The 20,229-nt window shown below is 43.8% G+C and overlaps 1 protein-coding gene across 5 annotated transcripts in view; it reads left to right on the top strand.

Annotated features, from left to right (window-relative positions):
- Positions 1-20,229, top strand: part of SNX14 (sorting nexin 14) — a 609,680-nt gene that overhangs the window by 187,311 nt on the left and 402,140 nt on the right. For all 5 annotated transcript variants that reach the window (XM_085611049.1, XM_085611048.1, XM_085611046.1 and 2 more), the window contains exon 8: positions 2,751-2,907. In XM_085611049.1, coding sequence (XP_085467175.1) covers positions 2,751-2,907 — 157 coding nt within the window. The remainder of the gene's footprint in view (positions 1-2,750; positions 2,908-20,229) is intronic.

Here is a 20,229-nt window from a genome sequence, read left to right as displayed (position 1 = left end):
CAGTGTTAACCCCACTAATACCCTTATGTGTATGTAATTATCTAGCCTTTGCAACACAAGAAAAGCATTAGTACACGACAATTCAAAAGCGTTTTGTGCTTTAAAATAAACAGCACTCAGCAACATTTATTTAATAAACATGCACATTATTAGTAAGCAACACGAACTCATTCCCACGTGTCGTTTTCTCTTGTTAATTCATATTGGTTAGTCAGAACATTTACACAAAACAAATAATTAGTAATTACAAATTAATATTTTTTAAATTATTGACAAATAGACAAACCAGAGCTTAAAAAACCCAATAGATTTTCAACAGAAAACTCTGCTCCAGCAGGACTGCCATCGGGGAGAGGTGAAGATCAGAGGAGTCAACTTGTTGGAGCTCTGATTGATCCAATTGGCATTAAAAGCCTTTCTACCCTCAATGGAGGGAAGGCTAATGCAGGTGTTCACTGACATGCGGTGCTGCCACAAATAGGGTGGGGTGGGGTCGGGGGACCCTTTGTCAAGAGGCCATTTGTCTCTGGACATGGCTGGCCTACAGACAGTTTGTTGGGGGTTCAACACCTGGCAGGCTCTCAGAACACCAGGGCGGACAAACTCAGCAGAAGATGCCTAGCGGATCACAATTGAGGTCTCCGTCTAGAGGTGGTGCAAGGTCTCTTCCAGCAGTGGGGAGAGCCTTGGTTAGATTTGTTTGCCACCTCCAAGGATGCACAATGTCAGCAGTTCTACACAGTGGAGTTTCCAAGGTGGCTCTCGGTCGAAGACAATTTTCGTCTCAAGTGGAACTCATGCCTCCTGTACGCCTTTCCACTCATACTATTCCTGCCTAGAGTTCTCAACAAGTTCAGGAACGACCAGGCCCAAGTCATCCTTGTTGCTCCGGATTTGGCATGAAGAGTCAGGTATCCCGAGCTATTGAACATGGCAATCGGTCCTCTGATCAGGCTACGCCTTCAGGAGGATCTTCTCGCAGCAGCAGGTTAGGGTTCTCCACCCGAACCTTTCAATGCTCTGTCTTCTTGCATGGAGATTGATCAGCAACAGTTGACAGCTTTTGACCTTCTGCACGAAGTCTGTAATGTTATCTTGACAGCCAGGTGTCCCTCTCCCAAGACTGTGTATGTCTGCCGTTGGGCTTAAATTGTGGCATGGTGTTCTGGTAAACACATCCACCCTTTTTCTGCCCCTTTTTTTCAGTTACTTTTGTTTGTTCTGTCCCTTGGCCTTCAGGGATCTGCTGTAGGTACTGTTAAGGGATATCTTTCTGAAATCTCTGGTTTCCTTTGGTTGCCTGATCAACCTTCATTTTTCTAATATCCTATTGTACATACGTTTTTAAAAAGATTGCAGAATATGTTCCCTCCCACTCCTTTTGTTATGCCCCAGTGGGATCTCATCTCTTCCTCACCTTCCTTATAAGAGCTCCCTTTGAGCCTCCACACAATTGTCCACTCTGGCTCCTCACTATCAGGACTGCTTTTTTCGTGAACGGATTTCTAGGAATAGGGTGTCTCCCCTTTCAGGGTGCTAGTTTTCCACACTAGTGGTTAGTGTACTTCGTGGCTTTGCGCTTCTGGCGTGAAAAGTCACGAAAAGTAACTGACACCTATATAGTTACTGCAACCGTTGCTTCTGGCGCAGACGACGCCACACGGAGCCGAACGATGCCACCTACCGCTGCGCAGGTACTGCTCACAAAACTTTTTTCGGATCCAGTCTGATGCCTGGGGATAATTCAAAGGTAAGGAATCTGCGGCTAGATAGTCTCTACCAAATAAGGCATTACCGAAGGAAATTAACTTGTTCATTAAGTACTGTTTCAAGTGACATAAATTAGTTTAAAGTGCAAAATCATTTATCGGTGATGACGCTATGCATTATTAAAACCATTCATTTCCAAAAATAGTTTTCACAAAATTGTTGCATTTAAAAAAAATATATATTTTGCCTTTTTATCATGAATTTAAAGAAACTGTATACCATGGCTGTTCACTTATCTGAATGAAGCCTTGATAAGTACATATACTGTGGCAGCTGATGGGTTTTCGTGATTATGTTCTAACTCAAATATTGGCTGATGCACCATTGGTGCTGCATCTAAAAGAACTGATTTGGAGGCAAAGGGGATCACCTTCTTGCCACTTGATGTTGTCTCCTCGCAAGGATTGCCATATTACTGGTGCCATCTGTTTACCATGGCCATAGAACATCCAGCATGACATGGACACTGTTGTATTTCTAGCCAAGACAGAGTAAGGTAAGAAGCACTAGGTGGCGTATCCATCTCCTCTAGTCCTCTGAAGTTTGATAAGCTAGATCTTGCAGGAGGAGTGTCCTAGTCCATGTTTGAAGGCATGCCATCCGCGGTGCTGTGCACCCTATATTTGTTATAAACGTTTAGAACAATTTCACTGAGCAACCTCCAGTGTATACTCTTGCACTCTGCATCTCCGTGCTGCTTGACCACTTTCTGTTACAAAGAAATAGGTTGAGTGGCGGACAGAGTGTGGGGGCACTTGACCTGGTCTTTGAGAATGAAGGTAAAAAAAGGCATATATTTTTCCAAATATGAAAATTTATTCTGCCTTCTGACAACATGCCATTCCAAAAACATCTGCATGTGTTAGCAGATTTATATTTAGAAATCCATGTCAAGTATGTCAGTGTAATTTTTCAATATGTATAAATTATACCCATGTATATGTGTATTTTAAATAAATAGTGATGTACATTTCTTTCAGTAAAAAATACAGAGTATCTCCAGCAGGCTGCATTAGAAGAGTATGGACCAGACCTACACGTGGCTTTGAGAAGTCGGAGAGATGAATTGCACTACCTTAGAAAACTCACTGAGCTTCTTTTCCCTTACATTCTACCACCCAAAGCTACTGACTGCAGGTACAATTGACTTCATAGTTCCTAGTAGTTTGTACAGTGTTAAACACATTTCAATGTATTCGTGTTTTAGAGGTTTTCTGTGGTTATATGTATTTGGGAGAAGGTGTTCTTAATTTCAAACTTAGGGTATTTTACACTGTGTTGCATTGAGGACTACTTTATACAGGTGACCAAAACACTGAAAAGCGACTTAGCCTTTAGCTGGGGAACACTGTTGATGTGTCCCTGTTCATTGCCTTTGCAACATATTTTGTGATATTAAAGTATTTATAATAACATCGACCAAACCACAAGGTAACAAAGTGCTGTATAGAGAATGCTAGGACCTGCCAATGTTACATTTGAAAATGAGGCAAATTAAAAAGGCAACGAAGTAGTGCTTGATGGGGTGAACCGTATAGCTCTGCAATACAGTGTAGAGCTCAAACTGCTTATAATATATATAATGTGAGACAGATTGTGTCTGGTAGATCGACCCATATTCTGTGTTCTTATCACAAGAACACCTTTTTAGAAGTGTTTGTGTTTTTGTTTAGTATGTGGGAGGTCCAGCTGTGTTCCTTGTGCGTTTTGAGTCACCAGCGTTAAGTGTCGAACAGATTGTGTTCTGTAGATGGAGCTATATTCAGGGTTCTTATCACAAGAAAACCTTTTTAGAAGTGTTTGTGTTTTTGTTTAGTATGTGGGAGGTCCAGCTTTGTTCCTTGTGTGTTTTGGGTCACCAGCGTTAAGTGTCGAACAGATTGTGTTCTGTAGATGGAGCTATATTCAGGGTTCTTATCACAAGAAAACCTTTTTAGAAGTGTTTGTGTTTTTGTTTAGTATGTGGGAGGTCCAGCTTTGTTCCTTGTGTGTTTTGGGTCACCAGCGTTAAGTGTCGAACAGATTGTGTTCTGTAGATGGAGCTATATTCAGGGTTCTTATCACAAGAAAACCTTTTTAAAAGTTTTTGTGTTTTATTAGTTTGTGGGAGGTCCGGAAAGAGGCAGGTTTGTTCCCAGTGCGTTTTGGGTCACCAGCTATCGCCAGATTTTCTTTTTGGTGAGTTGTTCCATGTCTTATGCTTTATATGTAAAGCAGTATATTTTAAAGATGTGAGCTTTAAAATTTAGCGAAAGTAGGGCGATGACGAGCTCAGGTTATTGTCACCCCCAAATAAATGTGCTGCTGTGTGAAAAATGGGTTTCATGGGAGAAGAGAAGATTTTTGACTTTTCTTAAAAGATGGAGAATGGGCTGGTGAAGTGTAGTTTTATAGATTCTGTTTGTGTGGTCGCAGTGGTAGATTACCATTGATGGAGAATGTGTGATAAGGATAGGGCCTAGGTAATTTAAGTAGGTTGGAATTTTGGTTGTATAGTGGTTGCTTTGTAGTAGGAGGAATTATGTTCAGTGGTGATTAGGCTTGAAAGAGAAGTGCCAATCAAGGTGTCCGGCATCTCCAAGTACAATTTTGGACTCGAGAAACCTTTGGAATTGCCATAGTCGGTTTTCTGCATACTGGTGGTTGGAGTCAGCAGGCAGGAACCAAGTCCCTCGACTTTTCCACATATGGAAAAGAGTAGGTGACACACTGGGACCCTGAGGAATTCCACAATACAGCAAATATTGGACCTTCAGCCTAGAAGAATCTATCCTAATGAACTGAAGTCTGTCAGAGGGAAAGACCTACATCATTACAGTCCCATGCCTTTGGTTCCCATTGCACAGAGCAAGGTCTGATGAATAAGATTAGGACGTTCAAAGTACAGAAATTCTGTAGTCACAGAGCAGCAGTTTTTGATAAACTAGGCTCTTTTTCTGGCAGTCAAGTGTCTTATCCTGGGCATAAATTGACATTGTTGTTCAGTTTTACAGAGGTGACTAGTATGGATTTTAAAGTATTTCTTAAAGATGCGCTGAGGCTTTGTTGCGAAAGATTCCAAGACAAGCAAGTGATCGACTAAGATTGTGACCTGAAGCAGTGCACAGATTTACAGTATTAACACAATGGGTTACAATTGTGATCTGTGAAAGGAAAATTATGTAGCTGCTAAGAAAGAGGCAGAATAAAAATGTGATTGTGGAAAATAACAATGTGATGCACTAATTATTAGTGTTTTTACTGACGCACAGCAGACTATTTTGAATTTTCCTGCACCCTCAAGATTTCTTCCCTTTATTATCTTCCTTTCCGGATTGGCTCTATAATTAATACTGGTATGTTTACTAAATAATTTGTTTTCTTTTTTATACTATCCTGCCCCAGATAGGCCCCATTTCTCCAGACTTGAAATCCTCCTGCATTTTAGGTTTTTGATTAACATCTTGTAATATATCTCAGGCATGATTTTGAATGTCCTGATGATTATCCTCTAATTATATATGGATCAAAACATCATCAACTTTGACACACTGACTCCATTTATCATGTATCATTTGTTGTAGTAGCAGTAGTGTCTCATTATGTATATTTTGTGACCTAGCAATTTTGAAATGTTTGCCCTATTTAATTGCTTGAATCACGGTTTGTAAGCTGATGGTGTGTGCCCCTTGTGGGTTCTTCCCACTCAAAACAAATGGTTGTTCAATTTTTTTCATTAATAAATGTATCTTTTTAACTGGAAGTTGAACAGATTGGGATTATTTGTTTCCCTGTACATTTGTGGATGTATGACTCGTCGAGGGACCTTTGTTCCTTTAAACATGAGTTACCCCAGTCCCCTTGTTACAGTGGTTTCCTTTATGCTTCTAAAACACAAAATAATTACTAGTAGTATAACGTTTGATTCCTGAATTGGGCAAAATGATGATCTCACGATTTTTATTGTTGGTTTTGTCTTTACCATCCTGTGTTATTTCTGTCACAGATAATGTACAGCTAAAGATAGTGGGGCCGATTCCGATCGGAAGGGCTCCGACCGACGGTCGGAGCCCTTCCGACCGATTCGGATCGTGTCGGCCAGATTCCTTTCCGACCGAGCCATTCTGATGGGCTCGGTCGGAAAGGAATCCGACACGAATTTCTGGATTGCGGACGGCAGGCTCGGAGAGCCCGTCCGCCATCTGGAAATCCCTCAGTACTCCCCCGGTCGCCTCTTTGCGACCGAGGGAGTACGATGGCAGTTTTTCACTGCCTTTTCATGCCGGTTTTTCCGGCACGAAAAGTCAGTCGGAAACTGTCTTTGGGGGCCCCCAGTAGGGCCCCCATGGGTGCGAGGCTGCCGTATGGCGGCCTGGGGGCACCTATGGTGCCCCTCTGTGGATCCCTACACCCGGTGGCAGGCACCTTGAGGTGCCACCCACAGGGTGCAGGGATGAACTGCACCCCTGCTTTCCACGATGCAAGCATGCATTCTGCTTGCATTGTGTTGTATACGAGTGCGACCGAACCCTGTTCGGTCGCATCGTACTAGCAGGGCCGTAACAGACGACAGCAGGTCGGTCGGTTACGGCCCCTGACCGATGTCAGACGGACCTGAGTCCGTCCGACATCGGAATTGGCGCCTAAGTGCTAGCTCGGAGGGTATATCAACAAACTAGTTTATTTTCAGTAAAAATATCTTATACATTTCTGAAAGGTATGCTGCAGGAACAATGACCTCTGTTTTTGCACTGTTTAGGGGAAACTGTTTTTCCCATATAATTTGAGCTGTCCTTGCCGTAATTCCTTTTGAGCTGGTATAATGCTTCTCCATCTTAGATTCAAGTCACACCATGCATACAGCAGTGGTTGTGTGAGAAAGAATTGCTTCCATTTTACAATTCACACTCTCCTTCAATGATTGCATGAAATAAAAAGCTCTGAGAACCTGTGTCCAAATCAGCCAACAGTGCAACATAAAACCATTCTTCCCACCAACAGCTTCCGCCCTGCAGTCAATGCATGTGAGAAAGTGCCCTCTTTTTTGCATGGTATGCCCCCACTTTTTGCTGATGTTCTTTGACTGAGTGTGCCCTGGGCTCCTGCTAATCGGGTACCCAGGGCCTATGTTCCTTCCCTAAAACTGTATTGAAGCCTAAACCCAATTGGCATCTCTGGCCACATGTCAGCCCCTGGTAAATGGTACCACAGGTACCCAGGGCACTGTGACCAGAGAAGGCCTACAGCACTTATTGTGCCACCCTCAGAGGCCCTGTACCCTGACACTCACACACTGCCTTTGCAGACTGAGTGCCTTGGTGTAGAACAAAGTGAAAGAGTCGACATGAGACACATCCCTGTGTGCCATGCCCACAAACCACTGCCCTGGCATACATCAGTCAACCCTCTAGCTGGGTGCCCTGTGCCAGTGGTGAGGTTCCAGGAGCATGAGCCCGGTACCCCTACAGTGCCCAAGTCCATTCCTGGGCACTATTAAGTGCGGTGCTGCCATTAAGAGTATATTGTGCTGGGAGTTTGTCATTACGAACTCCACAGCACCATAATGGCTACACTGAAGACTGCGAAGTTTGGTATCCAACTTCTCAGCACATTAAGCCCACACTGATGCCAGTGTGGGATTTAATATAAAATGCACAACAGAGGGCATCTTAGAGATGCCCCCTGAAATTCGACCAACTACTAGTGACCTGACTGAGTGGCTGCTTAGGATGCCACCACCAGACATGTTTCTGGACCCCTGGGTCGAGAAGCTTGCTGCTCTCGGGGACCTGAAACAATGCACATCCTGGGACGAGGTGCCAAGCCTCCTCCACCAGGATGGGCAGAGTTCACGAAGGAGAGACTTCAAAGGCCTGCCGCATTTGTGAGCCTCTCCAGACCATCTGCTGCTTTCAGCAACTGGTCCACACTGGTTTCCCCCCCACTTTGGGCGGGAGAACCAGCGGGAAAAACAAGTGAGGAAAGGAGGTATGCCCACCTCTGCCATCTCCACCCCTCAGATGGGGGAGGCGAATTGAAGCACAACCTTGAGTCCCCACCATCTTGAGGATGGGGGGGACCCAGCCAACCAGAGACAGGCTCCTGCCCCCCTCCCACTGTAGAGTGGCAGAATAGGAGGTGTACCCACCCCAGGGAAGGGACACATTGGTCCCTGCCCTTACCTACCTGTAACGCCCCTAAATGTAGTATTTAGGGGGCACCCTGAACCTTCCTTCCTCAGATCCAGCCTACCTACAAGAAGAAAAGAAGAAGGATGAAGAGCAGTGCAGAGCTAACAAGAGGACGATGCCCACTGACTTGGCCCCAGCCCTACAGGCCTGTCTCCCCTCGAACCTGCTACTGCGAAATCCCAGCGTTTCCAGCAGCCAGCAACCTCACAAACCCCGGAGGACCTGCCTGCCTTCACTTCCCAGACTGTTTCTCCCGTGAACACCGGACATGTTTAAACTTCAGCTTCTGGTGCCAGCAAGAGACTGCGAATCCAGCCCACTCTGCACCCGCTGAACCCGGCCTGAGCTCGAGTGGAAAAACACGAGGAGGTCCCCCGGCGAACCTGATCCGAGATCCGACGACCCCTGACCTGCCTCAAGCCTCCAGACCACGCCTGCAGCCTCAATCCAGAGGACCCCTCCTACCGCGACCAGAGCGGGTTAGAAAATCCGACGTCACAAGGCACCCCTGCATCCAACGCCCCACGGCCCCATGCCCTGAGCTTAACCCTAGGAGCTTTGCTCCACAACCCAGTGGCCTGCTTGGCAACAGCCACCAACCGGAGTCACCCTACCCCGAATTCGATAACATTGGGCCTTAACACTCTGCACCCGGCCGCCCTAGTGCCTCTGAGGGTGCAACAACAGTGCATCACTGACCCTGGGAGACCCCTGACTCTAACCCCAGAACCTTAACTCCCACAGTCGATTACTTACATGTGAACCATTAACCTGTTTTCCTTCCATAGGATAACATTGACACTTTTTCTCCAAAAAAGTGTGGAGTTTTGAAACCTAAAAATATTCTTTAAAAATCACTCAAATAACCAAAACGTGTTTACTCACCTGTTTGCAGGAAATGTCCTGAGTTAGAAAAGTAATGTGAAAAGTAACTTACCTGCAATTTACTGTCGAAGCTCATTCATTTCAATGTACTGCTCCAAAAAGTTTTTAAGTGTGGAGTTTTGAAAACTGAAAATATTCTTTAAAAATCATGCGAATAACCAAAACGTAATTACTTACCTATTTCTAGGAAATGTCCCAGTGCTGAATCTAGGTATCCAGCACTGAGTTAAAAAAGTAACTTAAAAAAGTGTTGCATACTACTGCTCCCCTGTAAATCAAACAAAGTATAATTTCTATTGCATTTTCAAACTGTTCTATATCCGGTAACATATTACTGAAAAGTATTTAATGCTTACCTGTACCAGGCTTGCTTGGTTCTAAAAATAAACAACAGTATATTTTTATACAAACACATTTGGCCTAGAGTTCAGTTCTTGAGTGTGTGAATTCATTTGCTGACCGAGTGTGTACATCAAATTCTTAACACTGTCCTCTGATACTGCCTTACTGCTCGACCAAGCTACCGCTTTAGAGAGTAAGGTTCTATCTAACTTCAACCTCTGCCTACCTTTGGGGACTCCTGGACTCTATACACACTGTACCACACTTTGGTGCAGTATATATAGAACCAGTTTCTTACAATGCACCTCTTCTTTCTCACTGCAACAGGGGTAACGCTTTATTTATTGGTCCCCAGATGTCACAATGCTTCCACTAAAGATTTTCAGCATTCAGCAAGCCACTTCATCACGAGCTCTATAAAAAAAGGGCTTACTGCAGCTCTAACGCAGCTTCATTGGCTACCGCTTTAAGCGTGCACCAACTTTAAAGCCTATGGATAATTTTCAAGGCTGCCCGCTGAAATAGGTTTGACAACTCCGCAAATAAACGTATAGTCTTGGCTGGCAAGTGTGTAACATGTAGCTCCTCGATTTGACATCCAAAAATTGACAAGATTGCATCTGCAAACGGGTAACTTCTTCATATGCACACAGACTATGGCGCAACTTCCCTCTGCTCATGAGACTTCCTCCCTACAGTGCTTCAGGAATTGATCTCATCACTACCTCTTTAACAAGGGTCTTCAAGGGGTAGCTCGTGAGCTACTAGTAGCTCATTATTACTCTAGAAAAAGCTTCCTGAAGTGCAGCCCAGCACAGAGAATCTAGCCATATCCAAGAAGACAGCTACATCTTCGAGTTCTTTGAGTGATCGCCACCCAAACCAATTGCAGGGCGACATGTTTACACACAAACACACACTATAACTGCCTGCAATACCTGCAACATGACCACCTGTCACCACTTTTGGATTAGCATAGTCACATGGAGAATGACCACTTTGCAAGCCCCACTCTACCATCCATACAATGTATATGAAACCTAGGCCAGAAAAGAAGTGGCAGCAATATCCAGACTGGATTTCCCTGATTGTGGACATCTCCAGAGTTGTTCACCCATTCTGGGCCTTAGTCTTTAGAATCTCCTTGTTGCTTGACCTGAAGAGGGAAGCTCCCTTTCCTCTTCTGTGTTTATTAGTAGCTGTTCCCAATGAAGACCAAGCAAGGCCTTGCCAATTGGAATGAGAACATCTTGCAGAACAAAGACTGCTTAGGAGCCACAACGTAATCCTGGTCTAGTTATCCTATAGACATAAGAGAGACATCAGGGTCAAGGGATTACTTAATTGTCAAGAACAGAAAAGTGTGAGCATGAATTTGTAAAGAATTGCTTTGTGTCCTGTTGGACCTGTCAGCCCTAGGGTGGTCTCCCCGTCTATTTTTGATCGTGCCTCATTTTTTCCACCCTCATTTTTATGTTGGACTAGGTCTCCGGGCGCCTTTTCATTGCCAATCAGTGTTTTTTTTTTTTTTTTTTGAAAAACCTTTATTACAATTTCAGAGAAATACAAGTATGGGCCTACAACCAATAGGCCGGCCGCTAAAATGCAGTGTGACCCTAGGTACAACTGGAACATTCACGTCGATAAAGCCATGAAAGGGGGTCACTGGAGTGTAAATCCTTGCCGTCGGCCGCAGTTGCAGTCCATGAACAAACAAAGGTTTCATATTTTTAAGAAACGAAAAACAACAAACGCCAATCAGTGTTAAGGTGCAGGTGCTCCCTTCTCCCAAGATGGCTGCCACAGGCCCCTGCTACTGCAGAGTGGTCTTTCATAGTAGCACCCTAGCTGCCAGGAGCTGGCTGGAACCCCACAACAATGTTGCGACTCCAGCCCGCCTTTTTGTCCCATAGGTAGAGTGGGGAAGCTCCTGGAATGTGCTGGAACCTTCTAGAAGGGAGGTGTGGTTTTTCTTTTGCCGCCTTGGCCAGAGGTCACCTGACCTAGGGCTACTTAAGTGAGGGGGGGAACTTTTTGTGGTGAGTTGGCCAGTGGGGTGAAGCAGAGCTGGAAGAATCCACCAGGAGTATAGGCGGTAGGGCCTAGCCAGGGACTTATGCCTCTGAGAGTGACAGGATTTAGGTGCTGCCTCTTAAGTGAGTGAGGGACCCTGTGAAACCCACTGATCTTGCCCAGCAGTAGGAGGACCCAGAGAACCTCTGCCCAGCCTGACTAGGAAGGACCTAGTCGCCTTCTCCATCCCTACCCCCCTGTAACAGAACCCCTTTAAGGGCGCCAGATACATCTGCGCCAACAAGACTTCATCCACCATCTGAGACCAAATTGAACCAGAAACTTATATGCCAAGCATTGAGACTGCGTGTCCAGATTGAACCCTAAACTTAGATACCAAGCACTGAGACTGCGTGTCCAGATTGAACTCTAATCTTATATACCAAGCACTGAGACTGCGTGTCCAGTCTGACCCCTGACGCTGTATGCAAAGCAGATTGAAGAACCACCGGGGATCGACCAGGTATTAGCGCTGTGACCCCTGCGCTCCCTGACCTGGCCTGGGACCCCCGGCAGCGTGCTCCGCTGAGCGCGGAACCCCCATCCTTAACTTGAGCACCCCCTGTGACGTGGAAGCCAGCGCGCTCACCGCCGCGGCCCGGAGGCCGGAAGAAGTGCCCTGCCGTGTCGCGAGGCCCGTGGAGAAGCCCGGGGCCCCGCCGCTGCCGTCGCAGCTGCGTGAGAAGGTGCGCGAGGCCTGGGCCGAGTTCCCCCATCGTCGCCAGAGCGGACGCCTTCAGACGCCGAGATCGAGGTAAGCCCGGAGGCTGGGATTGTCCCTGGTGCGCCCCCTACTGGTTGGGAGCCACACCGCACCCTTAGCCCTGGTTCCCTCTCCGTGGGAGTCCCCCTGATCCCCCCGACAGAGAGACCCCGCCGAGGGATCCTTTCCTGGTGCCCCCCCTTGACTGTACTGAAGCGTGGTGCCCTACGAACTGCACCGGAGCCCGAGAGACTCGCTCCGCAAGTCCCGTGTGCTCCCTGCTAACAGCCCCGTGTGAAGCACTACATGCTATTGATTACGAGTAGCGTACTGTTATTCACGCCCATATTGAAGTACTACATGCTATTGATTACGTGTAGCGTTCTGTTATTCATGTTCCATATTGAAGTACTACATGCTATTGATTACGAGTAGCGTACTGTTATTCACGTTCCATATTGAAGTGCTAAATGTCATCTGTTACGAGTAGCTCTCGGTCCTAGAAGCCCCGTTCTGAGGTCGTCACCAGTTAGCGCGCCCAGTGCTGTAGTCACCCCCCTAAGGCGCTACAGGCAAGTGAAGCGCGCTTGGACACCTACGTGAATAGTAGTTGTCCCGCAGGCAGTACTGATATTTCTTGACTTGTATTTAGGGTATGACCAACTTTTATAGCTCCTACCTAATATGTGTATCGCTAGGAATTGTGTGATCAGCTTATGAAATGTACTGCTACCTCATGAACTGCATCTAAAGTGATCTACTTGGATAAACTTGAGTATTTACCTAACTCTTACAGTGTGGCGTCACTTATTGTGTGTGTCCCTCGTCCCATGTGAGGTGCGTGTTGTATGGTTGCTTTACACACAGATCTTTGGTGGCCCGACCGCTCGTGTCACGTTACCGCCCCATAGGGCCTGGAGACCCCAGGTCCTACATGTCCGTAAGGTATCTTTACCTATTTTTTTCTTTACCACAGAAAAACTAGGAAATAAGGGTTGAGATCCCTGGCATGAGACTTCGTCCCTTGGGCAATAGAAGGTTGTTCTGATTCTAGGTCATTCATACCTTGCGTTTCTGCATTATCGCTGATTAAAGGTGTGGTCCCATTTATCTCCTGTCTAGCCAGTAGCTTATGGCAGCACCCTAAACGTCTGTGGGCGTTGAAGGTCATGAGGGCATCCCATCACCAGAAACTCTACCGGCGAATGGTAGAAATGAGAGAAACCTGAACTTTTTGTGTTTTCCTCTGCGACAAATGAGTGGGATCTGGCCCACTGTTTTAGGTCTCAACTATAGACAGCTTTTTGCTGTCTGTTGTGTAAGACCTGTTGTGGACAATAAAAAATATTACACTTGGCTTTGGGTCAGTCCATTGGTTACTCTTATTTTGCTTTCTTGTCAGTCTCATTTGCTTGCTTGCTTATTTGATATTTTTCCTTCTTGCGTTTTTGCCTCTGTTGGAGCATAGCTTCTTTATCATCCTTTTGATTGGATGTCTTGTATTTTTCTACTGCTTATATTTTATGAACTACCTGTTTCTTTTTCCATCAGTACTCCATGGCAGTGCGTGTTTTCATGGTTTCTCTCCCTCGTGTGTTGCAATCACCTCTCAAATCCCAGCACCCTCTTATGCTGTCTCGCTTATGCTTCCCTCATCCCTCCTTGTTCAGCTTTTAACTCCTATCCCCATTCTCCTAATGTCACTCCTGCACCCCACCTTATGGCATGCAGTCCCACACAACCATGCCCTCTTTTGCATTGCTCCCTACCCATTCCCATTTATTCTTTTAAAGAAAAAAATGCAATTTGTTAGGTGCTGCTCTTTTCACCTATTTTCTAACCATAGCGCTCCAAAGTTAGTCTGCTGTCTCGGAATGGTATATTAAATGTAAAGTGAAATGGCTGCCTTGCCATTACGCATACTTGTCCCTGCATGATGACGAATACTTACGTATATGTCATAATACCAGAACAGCTTTTAAAAAAATATATATTTTACTGATGCTTTTTCGAATCTGTAAATACACATTTTCAGTATGTATCATTTTTGTCCATTAAGAAACACCATCGCCAAAAGCGCTGGCAAAGCCAAAAGGTCAGGTGATTCCATTGAAAGGCGAGGCCTATTGGCTGTGCGAGTTCTTGTTCTGTTTGCCCTGATTGCAAGCCAAGGGATTGTTTGGGCCCTTAATTATTTTCTGGACTTGAGGAACTGGACTCCAACCTCTCTGTCATTCGTTGCGTGCAAGGTAGCTACCTTGTCTGTTATAGAAGTCTAAAAAAACTTGTCCATTCCCTTTTTTTCTTTTAAATAAAAAAAAATGCAATTTTTTAGATGCTGTTCTTTTCACATTGACGTGTTTTCACACTGGTTTTTCTAACCATTACCACTCCACGGTTAGCGTCTGCCATCTGAGTGGTATATTAAACATAAAATAAAATGGCTGCCGTATTATCATTACGCATACTTGTGCATGCATGATGATGCATGCTTATGTATATGTCATAATGTAATGACAGCTTTTTAAACATTTTTTTTTTTACTGATGCTTTTTTGAATCTGCAAATACACATTTTCTGTAATTATAATTTTTGTCCATTATGGAACGCCATCGACAGAAAGCATTGGCAAAGCCAAAAGGTCAGGCGATAGCATTGAAAGGCGAGGCCTATTGGCTTTGTGAGTGCTTGTTCTATTTGCCCCGATTACAAGCCAAGAGGTCAGTTTGACCCTTAATTATTTTCTGGACTTGAGGAACTGGACTCTGACCTCTCTTGGTGTCATCCGTTGCCAGCAAGCTAGCTACATTGTCCGTTGTGAAAGCCTAAAAAAACTTGTCTGTGATTCTTATTTGTAGGGTGAGTCTTAGGGTAGATAATTTTAAAGGCTGTAAAGATTTATGGGAGTTGCATCCTTTTTTCCAAGAACATCCTTGATTTTCACATGCTTCTGTATCAGTGCAAAGCTTGGGGCTCTTTATCCCTGCTTCTATGGCGTCACTAAAGCCTATTTTTAAACCGGAGCACTTCTACTTACTATGGTCGAGCTATGAAGATATTTTGAGTCATATCTTGTGCTCTGAATATTTTCTGGTTTAAGCACAGAAGGACTTCTGTTTTCAATGTACATTATATTTGTAAGCGTACTGTTGAACTGTAATTAAAAAACATTTTCTTTTAAAAAGTAAAGCACTCACTGGGCATTCAAGTTCTGTAGTGTTATCTATTGGGTCACACTAATTCCACATCTCTAAGCTCCTCAACATTCTGGCCTAAGCCTTGATTTCCCACTCTCCTTACCCTGAGAGAGCCAATTGGCTATAGAGAGTCTCTAGGCTATTCATTTTAGAGTGAAGCATCTTTACCCAAACAAGGTAAGGCACAGCACCCCCGGAATGCCACAAGACCCAAAGAAAAGGCCTCATACTTGGATAGGAAAATAAACCTCTAACAAACCTGCTTATCTGTAAACAATACTAGGAAAGGCACATTATTGAAGTAAGTCATCGGATAAAAGAGATGACAATTACAGTATGACTATAGTCCGTTGTAAACTAGCAAATGCTCATTTAAAAGCAGGCATTGGCAAAGCCAATTGGTTGGGTATTGACCATCCACCTTTTGGCTTTGTAAATGCTTGTTTTGTTTCTCCATTTGTTTGCCAAATGTTATTGTTGGCGAAAGCTGTGGGCCCTTGTCAGTCTAAAAAACAGAAACAAATATTGGCTAAAAGCAAAAATATTTTTGGGGTTCCAAAAAGAGACATTGTTCCTGGCCCTTAAGGAAACTACTTTTGGTGTGGATGTGCTCCTTGTGAAAGGGCATAAAGCAGTCACTCACTGTAAAGTTAGTGAGTGTCTAAAGTGATCTGACCGATTGTTCCATGCTTTATGCTGTAGTGGCCAGAATTAAAATGTGAATGATGCAGTAGCAGACCAGTGGATGGAGAGGACTGACTAAAAGCCTCTGCAAGAAAGTATATTATACTTAGAGCAGCAGCAATAATGAAGTTTGCCACCTACCTGATGTGAGGTCATACAGACATTTATCCTTCCTGAACTCCTATTATAAGATACTCAAGAAGTAACTAGCTACTAGACTGGCTCCAATGGCTTGTGGAGTGATATACCCAGATCAGAGTGCGTTCATCCCAGGGAGAAAAACACACATAAACCTGAGATAACTCTTAAGTTGTGAAGAAAATCCCAAGACTATCACCGAGGCCAGTGGTGGCCTCTTTAGACATTGAAAGGGCCTTTGATATCCTCCAATGGCCATTTCTATTAAGGGATCCTATGGTCAGTGGATATCAGGACAACGTATTTAAATTGGATAAGAATGCTTTATGCAAATCCCTTGTCTGGAGTCAGAACGGGAAATATCTTTCCAAGCGAGTGGCTTATATACAGAGGCACATGTCAACGATGCCCACTTTTGCTCTGTTGTTTGCTATTGCTATAGCTGCGTTGGCTTGTATGCTTTGTAATGAGGCACTGGGATAGGGCATTAATTTGGCACACGGTTCACACGTAATATAGCTATATGCTGATAAAATACTGCTATTTCTACCTGACTTGATGGTTCTCTTCCCAAAGATAATAGAACGCGACGTTGCATGAAACCGTGTTGTGTGGGGCGAAGGGTGTGGATATATGTATATATGTGTGTGTGTGTGGGTATATATATATGTGTGTGTATATATATATATATATATATATATATATAATATATAATATATTCACTGAAAAAAACATAGGTTTTACAGATGTTATAGTTCGGAATTAGCATTTAAAAAACCTTAGAAAATTCACTGAAAAAACCATAGGTTTCAGGGACGTTATAGTTAGTTGGACATTTGACTCATAAAACCAGAGAAATTTGCCCATTCTAGTTAGTTGAGCTAACCATAACTCGCGCGCCCGCAATGCACTGGTGATGACGTCACATATTACATCACTCATGACCTGGTCAGTGACATCACTGATGACATCACTGATGACATCTCAAATGACATCACTGAAGACATCATCCAGTGAATGTGTGTTTCTGTTCAGTTTAAATATTTTTTATATATATCTATGCCAAGGTGTATTGAAGAATGAGTGGATTTACAAGTGCCTGAATGGATTATTTAGTAGGTGCGTGACTGACTGTATAAGTGAGTGATTGAACATGTGTTACTGAATGTATGGGTTAGTGACTAAACTGTGTGAAAGTCTGTATTAGTGTCTCAGTTGGTGTATAAGCGGCTGCATGGGTTGGTGAGTAGCTACATGAGTGTCTATATGGGTTATTGATTTGCTGTCTGAGTACCTGTATGAGTGCCTGAGTGTCTGTGTGGGTGGGTGGGGGTGTGTGTGACTCTGTGCATACATGTCTGAGTGGGTGATTCACTGGTTGTATGGATTCAAGAGTACATCTGGGAAGGGCTGTATGGGTGAGTTAGTGTGTGTATGGGTGTGTAGGTGAGTGAATGAATGTCTCACTGGTATATGTGTGAGTAACTACATATGTTTTAAGGCAGTATATGTGAGTGTTGGAGTATATAAATGACTATACGTGAGAGTAAGTTATTTGAAGAGTGGGTGTATAAAAAAGTGTCTGCTTGTATCAGTGATTGTATACGACAGTAAGTATGTGTTAGTATCTGCATAAATAAGTGATGTGGTGTGTGTATAATTAACGCAGTTGGTGTGTATACTGTATACATGAGTAAATGGGTATGTGATTGATTCTTTGCATGACTGACTAGGTGTGTGAGTAACTGTGGATGAGTGGCGGACTGTGACTGTATGTATAGGTGTATGAGTGCATATTATAGTACTGTATTGATGAGTAACTGCATGTATAAGTGAGTGGATGTGAGTGTAGACCTAGGAAAATAGTGGGTGGTATGTAGTATCTGGCATTGTTGTGTGTATGGTTTCAAAAATAGTAGTCTGTATTTTAGAGTGCGTGTATCATAGTTTATATTAGGACATAAGTATGTGCATCAGATGATCACGTGGATGATGTCATCGGTGATGTCATTTGAGATGTCATCAGTGATGTCATCAGTGATGTCACTGACCATGTCATGAGTGATGTAATATGTGATGTCATCACCAGTGCATTGTGGGCGCGCGAGTTATAGTTAGCTCAACTAACTATAATAGGCGAATTTCTCTGGTTTTATATGAGTCAAATGTCCAACTAACTATAACGTCCCTGAAACCTATGGTTTTTTCAGTGAATTTCAAAGGTTTTTTAAATGCTAATTCCTAACTATAACGTCTGTAAAACCTATGGTATTTTCAGTGAATTTTGAAAGTTTTTTAAATGTTAATTTCATATTTTAATATTTATAAAACCTATTTTTTTTAAAAATATTTGGGAACTCTATTATCCTTTTTTTAAAAAAAATAAATTAGAAAAAATATGTAATGTTTTATATCATCAAAAAAAAAATCTATAGCTATTTTTTTTGGTTGAGAAAGCTGAAGTCCCGTACCGGTAGTGTACCAAGCTCCATCAGACGAGAATCCTATCCGCCATATTGCTAAACTCGTAAAGGATGCGCATTTCGTATCCGACGGGTTCGTGACCCCGCATCCTGTGTAACATCATATACGTATGTGGTCGCGCCAGCTGCAACTTTGGTATGCGACGGGTACGCAGTACCAAGCCACGATTATGTCATGTACGTATGGGGTCGCGCCCGCTGCGCGTTGCGTATGCGACGAGTGCACGCTGCCAGGCCCTGTGTTACATCATAGACGTATGGTGTCGCGCCGGGTACACCATCCCTCATTTTTTTTGGGTCTCAAAACTATACCTAAATAAGTTTAAAGTGTATATGAGAACAAGCGATAATCGAACACATTTTAAACATTTATATATTTCTAACTGTAATAAACTTATATTATGGTAAATATATTTTCTCAAAATTGCGTCGGGTGCGACCTGCTTGCGCGCTCTGTGCGCGATTGCCATGTGATCTTAAAGAAAAGCATTTGATTGGTTCATAACATTTCCCATTGTAAAAGTTGGAGGACCCCACCCATTTTAGTCATTCTCTCTACAGCGTTTGATGAGAGACTCCTCTTCTGCTTGAAGAGCTTTTATGAAAACCTTTTGCTACGTACACATATCTGACACTACACACAACATGCAACCATCATCTTCATCAATATTCATGCTCTGTAAAGTAGCCTTCCACCTGTGATAGCCATGGATCTAAAAGCTACATAACAGAAGTTTTCCCCACTGCCAGAGGTAACATGGTTGCATACGCTGTCTACAGCACAATGTAATGTGGTAAGGCCCAGGGGCAGTATCATGCATAGATAATGAACACACGGACACAGATAGATAGTGGAAGTGGGTACGGGCATGTGCGCTCGACTCCTTTTTATTACCAGGGTCACATATCCAGTGACGTCTGTGCTGAATGCGTATGGGGTGAGTGTAAACCAACCCTCAGGGAATGGTTGCTGCCAGCATCAACTACAACAGTAATCATTGGATCACACGCAGAGATTCAATAATAAAAGGGTCAATAGTTTGTGCTGCAGTAAGCTAGGGACACTAGATGTGAAATAATATAGAAAAGATTCTATCGTAAAAGAACCATAACTTGTGGTATACTGAGATACAGGCAGTAGATCTGAAATAATACACAAAAATATTGTATCATAAAGGGTCCATCAGGTCTAGTGCACTCAGATAGCCACATCAAAAGCATTCAGCATGTGCACAGCCAGCAATGATGCGTGCTGTGGGCGGGCCGTACTAGGAACAATGTCTGTTGCCTACAGGACTGCCTCATCTGCAATAGCGACTCGATCTGAATTGTAAACACTGCTGTCTGCAGTGTAGGCCAGAGAGCAGTCAGCAAGGGCCCACAGCCACGTGGCGTTGACTTGAGCTGCCCAGTTTGTCATACGCGAAGCAACAAAAAACGTGTGCGGACCCTGCGATGATGCGTATGCGTGGTGCGGACAGAGCGCACTGGAGCAATGTCTTTTGCCTACAGGACTGCGTCATCTACAATAGTGACTCGATCTGAATTGTGAACACTGCTGTCTGCAGTGTAAATTGAAGGCAGTAGTGAGCACAGTCATCCATGGATACTTTTTCTCACTTCCTCGACACAAAATACAACAACATAAATTACAAAAAACTCTGCAATAAATAAATCAAAACAATTCGAATTGCGATCTCTGCTGTCCACTGTGTAGACTGTTATTCAGTATTCTTTACCAATACCAAGAAGAATGTGGTCATTGTGCTAGACCTATAAGTCAT

Source organism: Triturus cristatus, chromosome 6 (assembly GCF_964204655.1).
Source record: "Triturus cristatus chromosome 6, aTriCri1.1, whole genome shotgun sequence".
NCBI classification, from domain to species: domain Eukaryota; kingdom Metazoa; phylum Chordata; class Amphibia; order Caudata; family Salamandridae; genus Triturus; species Triturus cristatus.
Note: the sequence above shows the minus strand (reverse complement) of the source record. Positions and strands in the feature narration are given on the sequence as shown.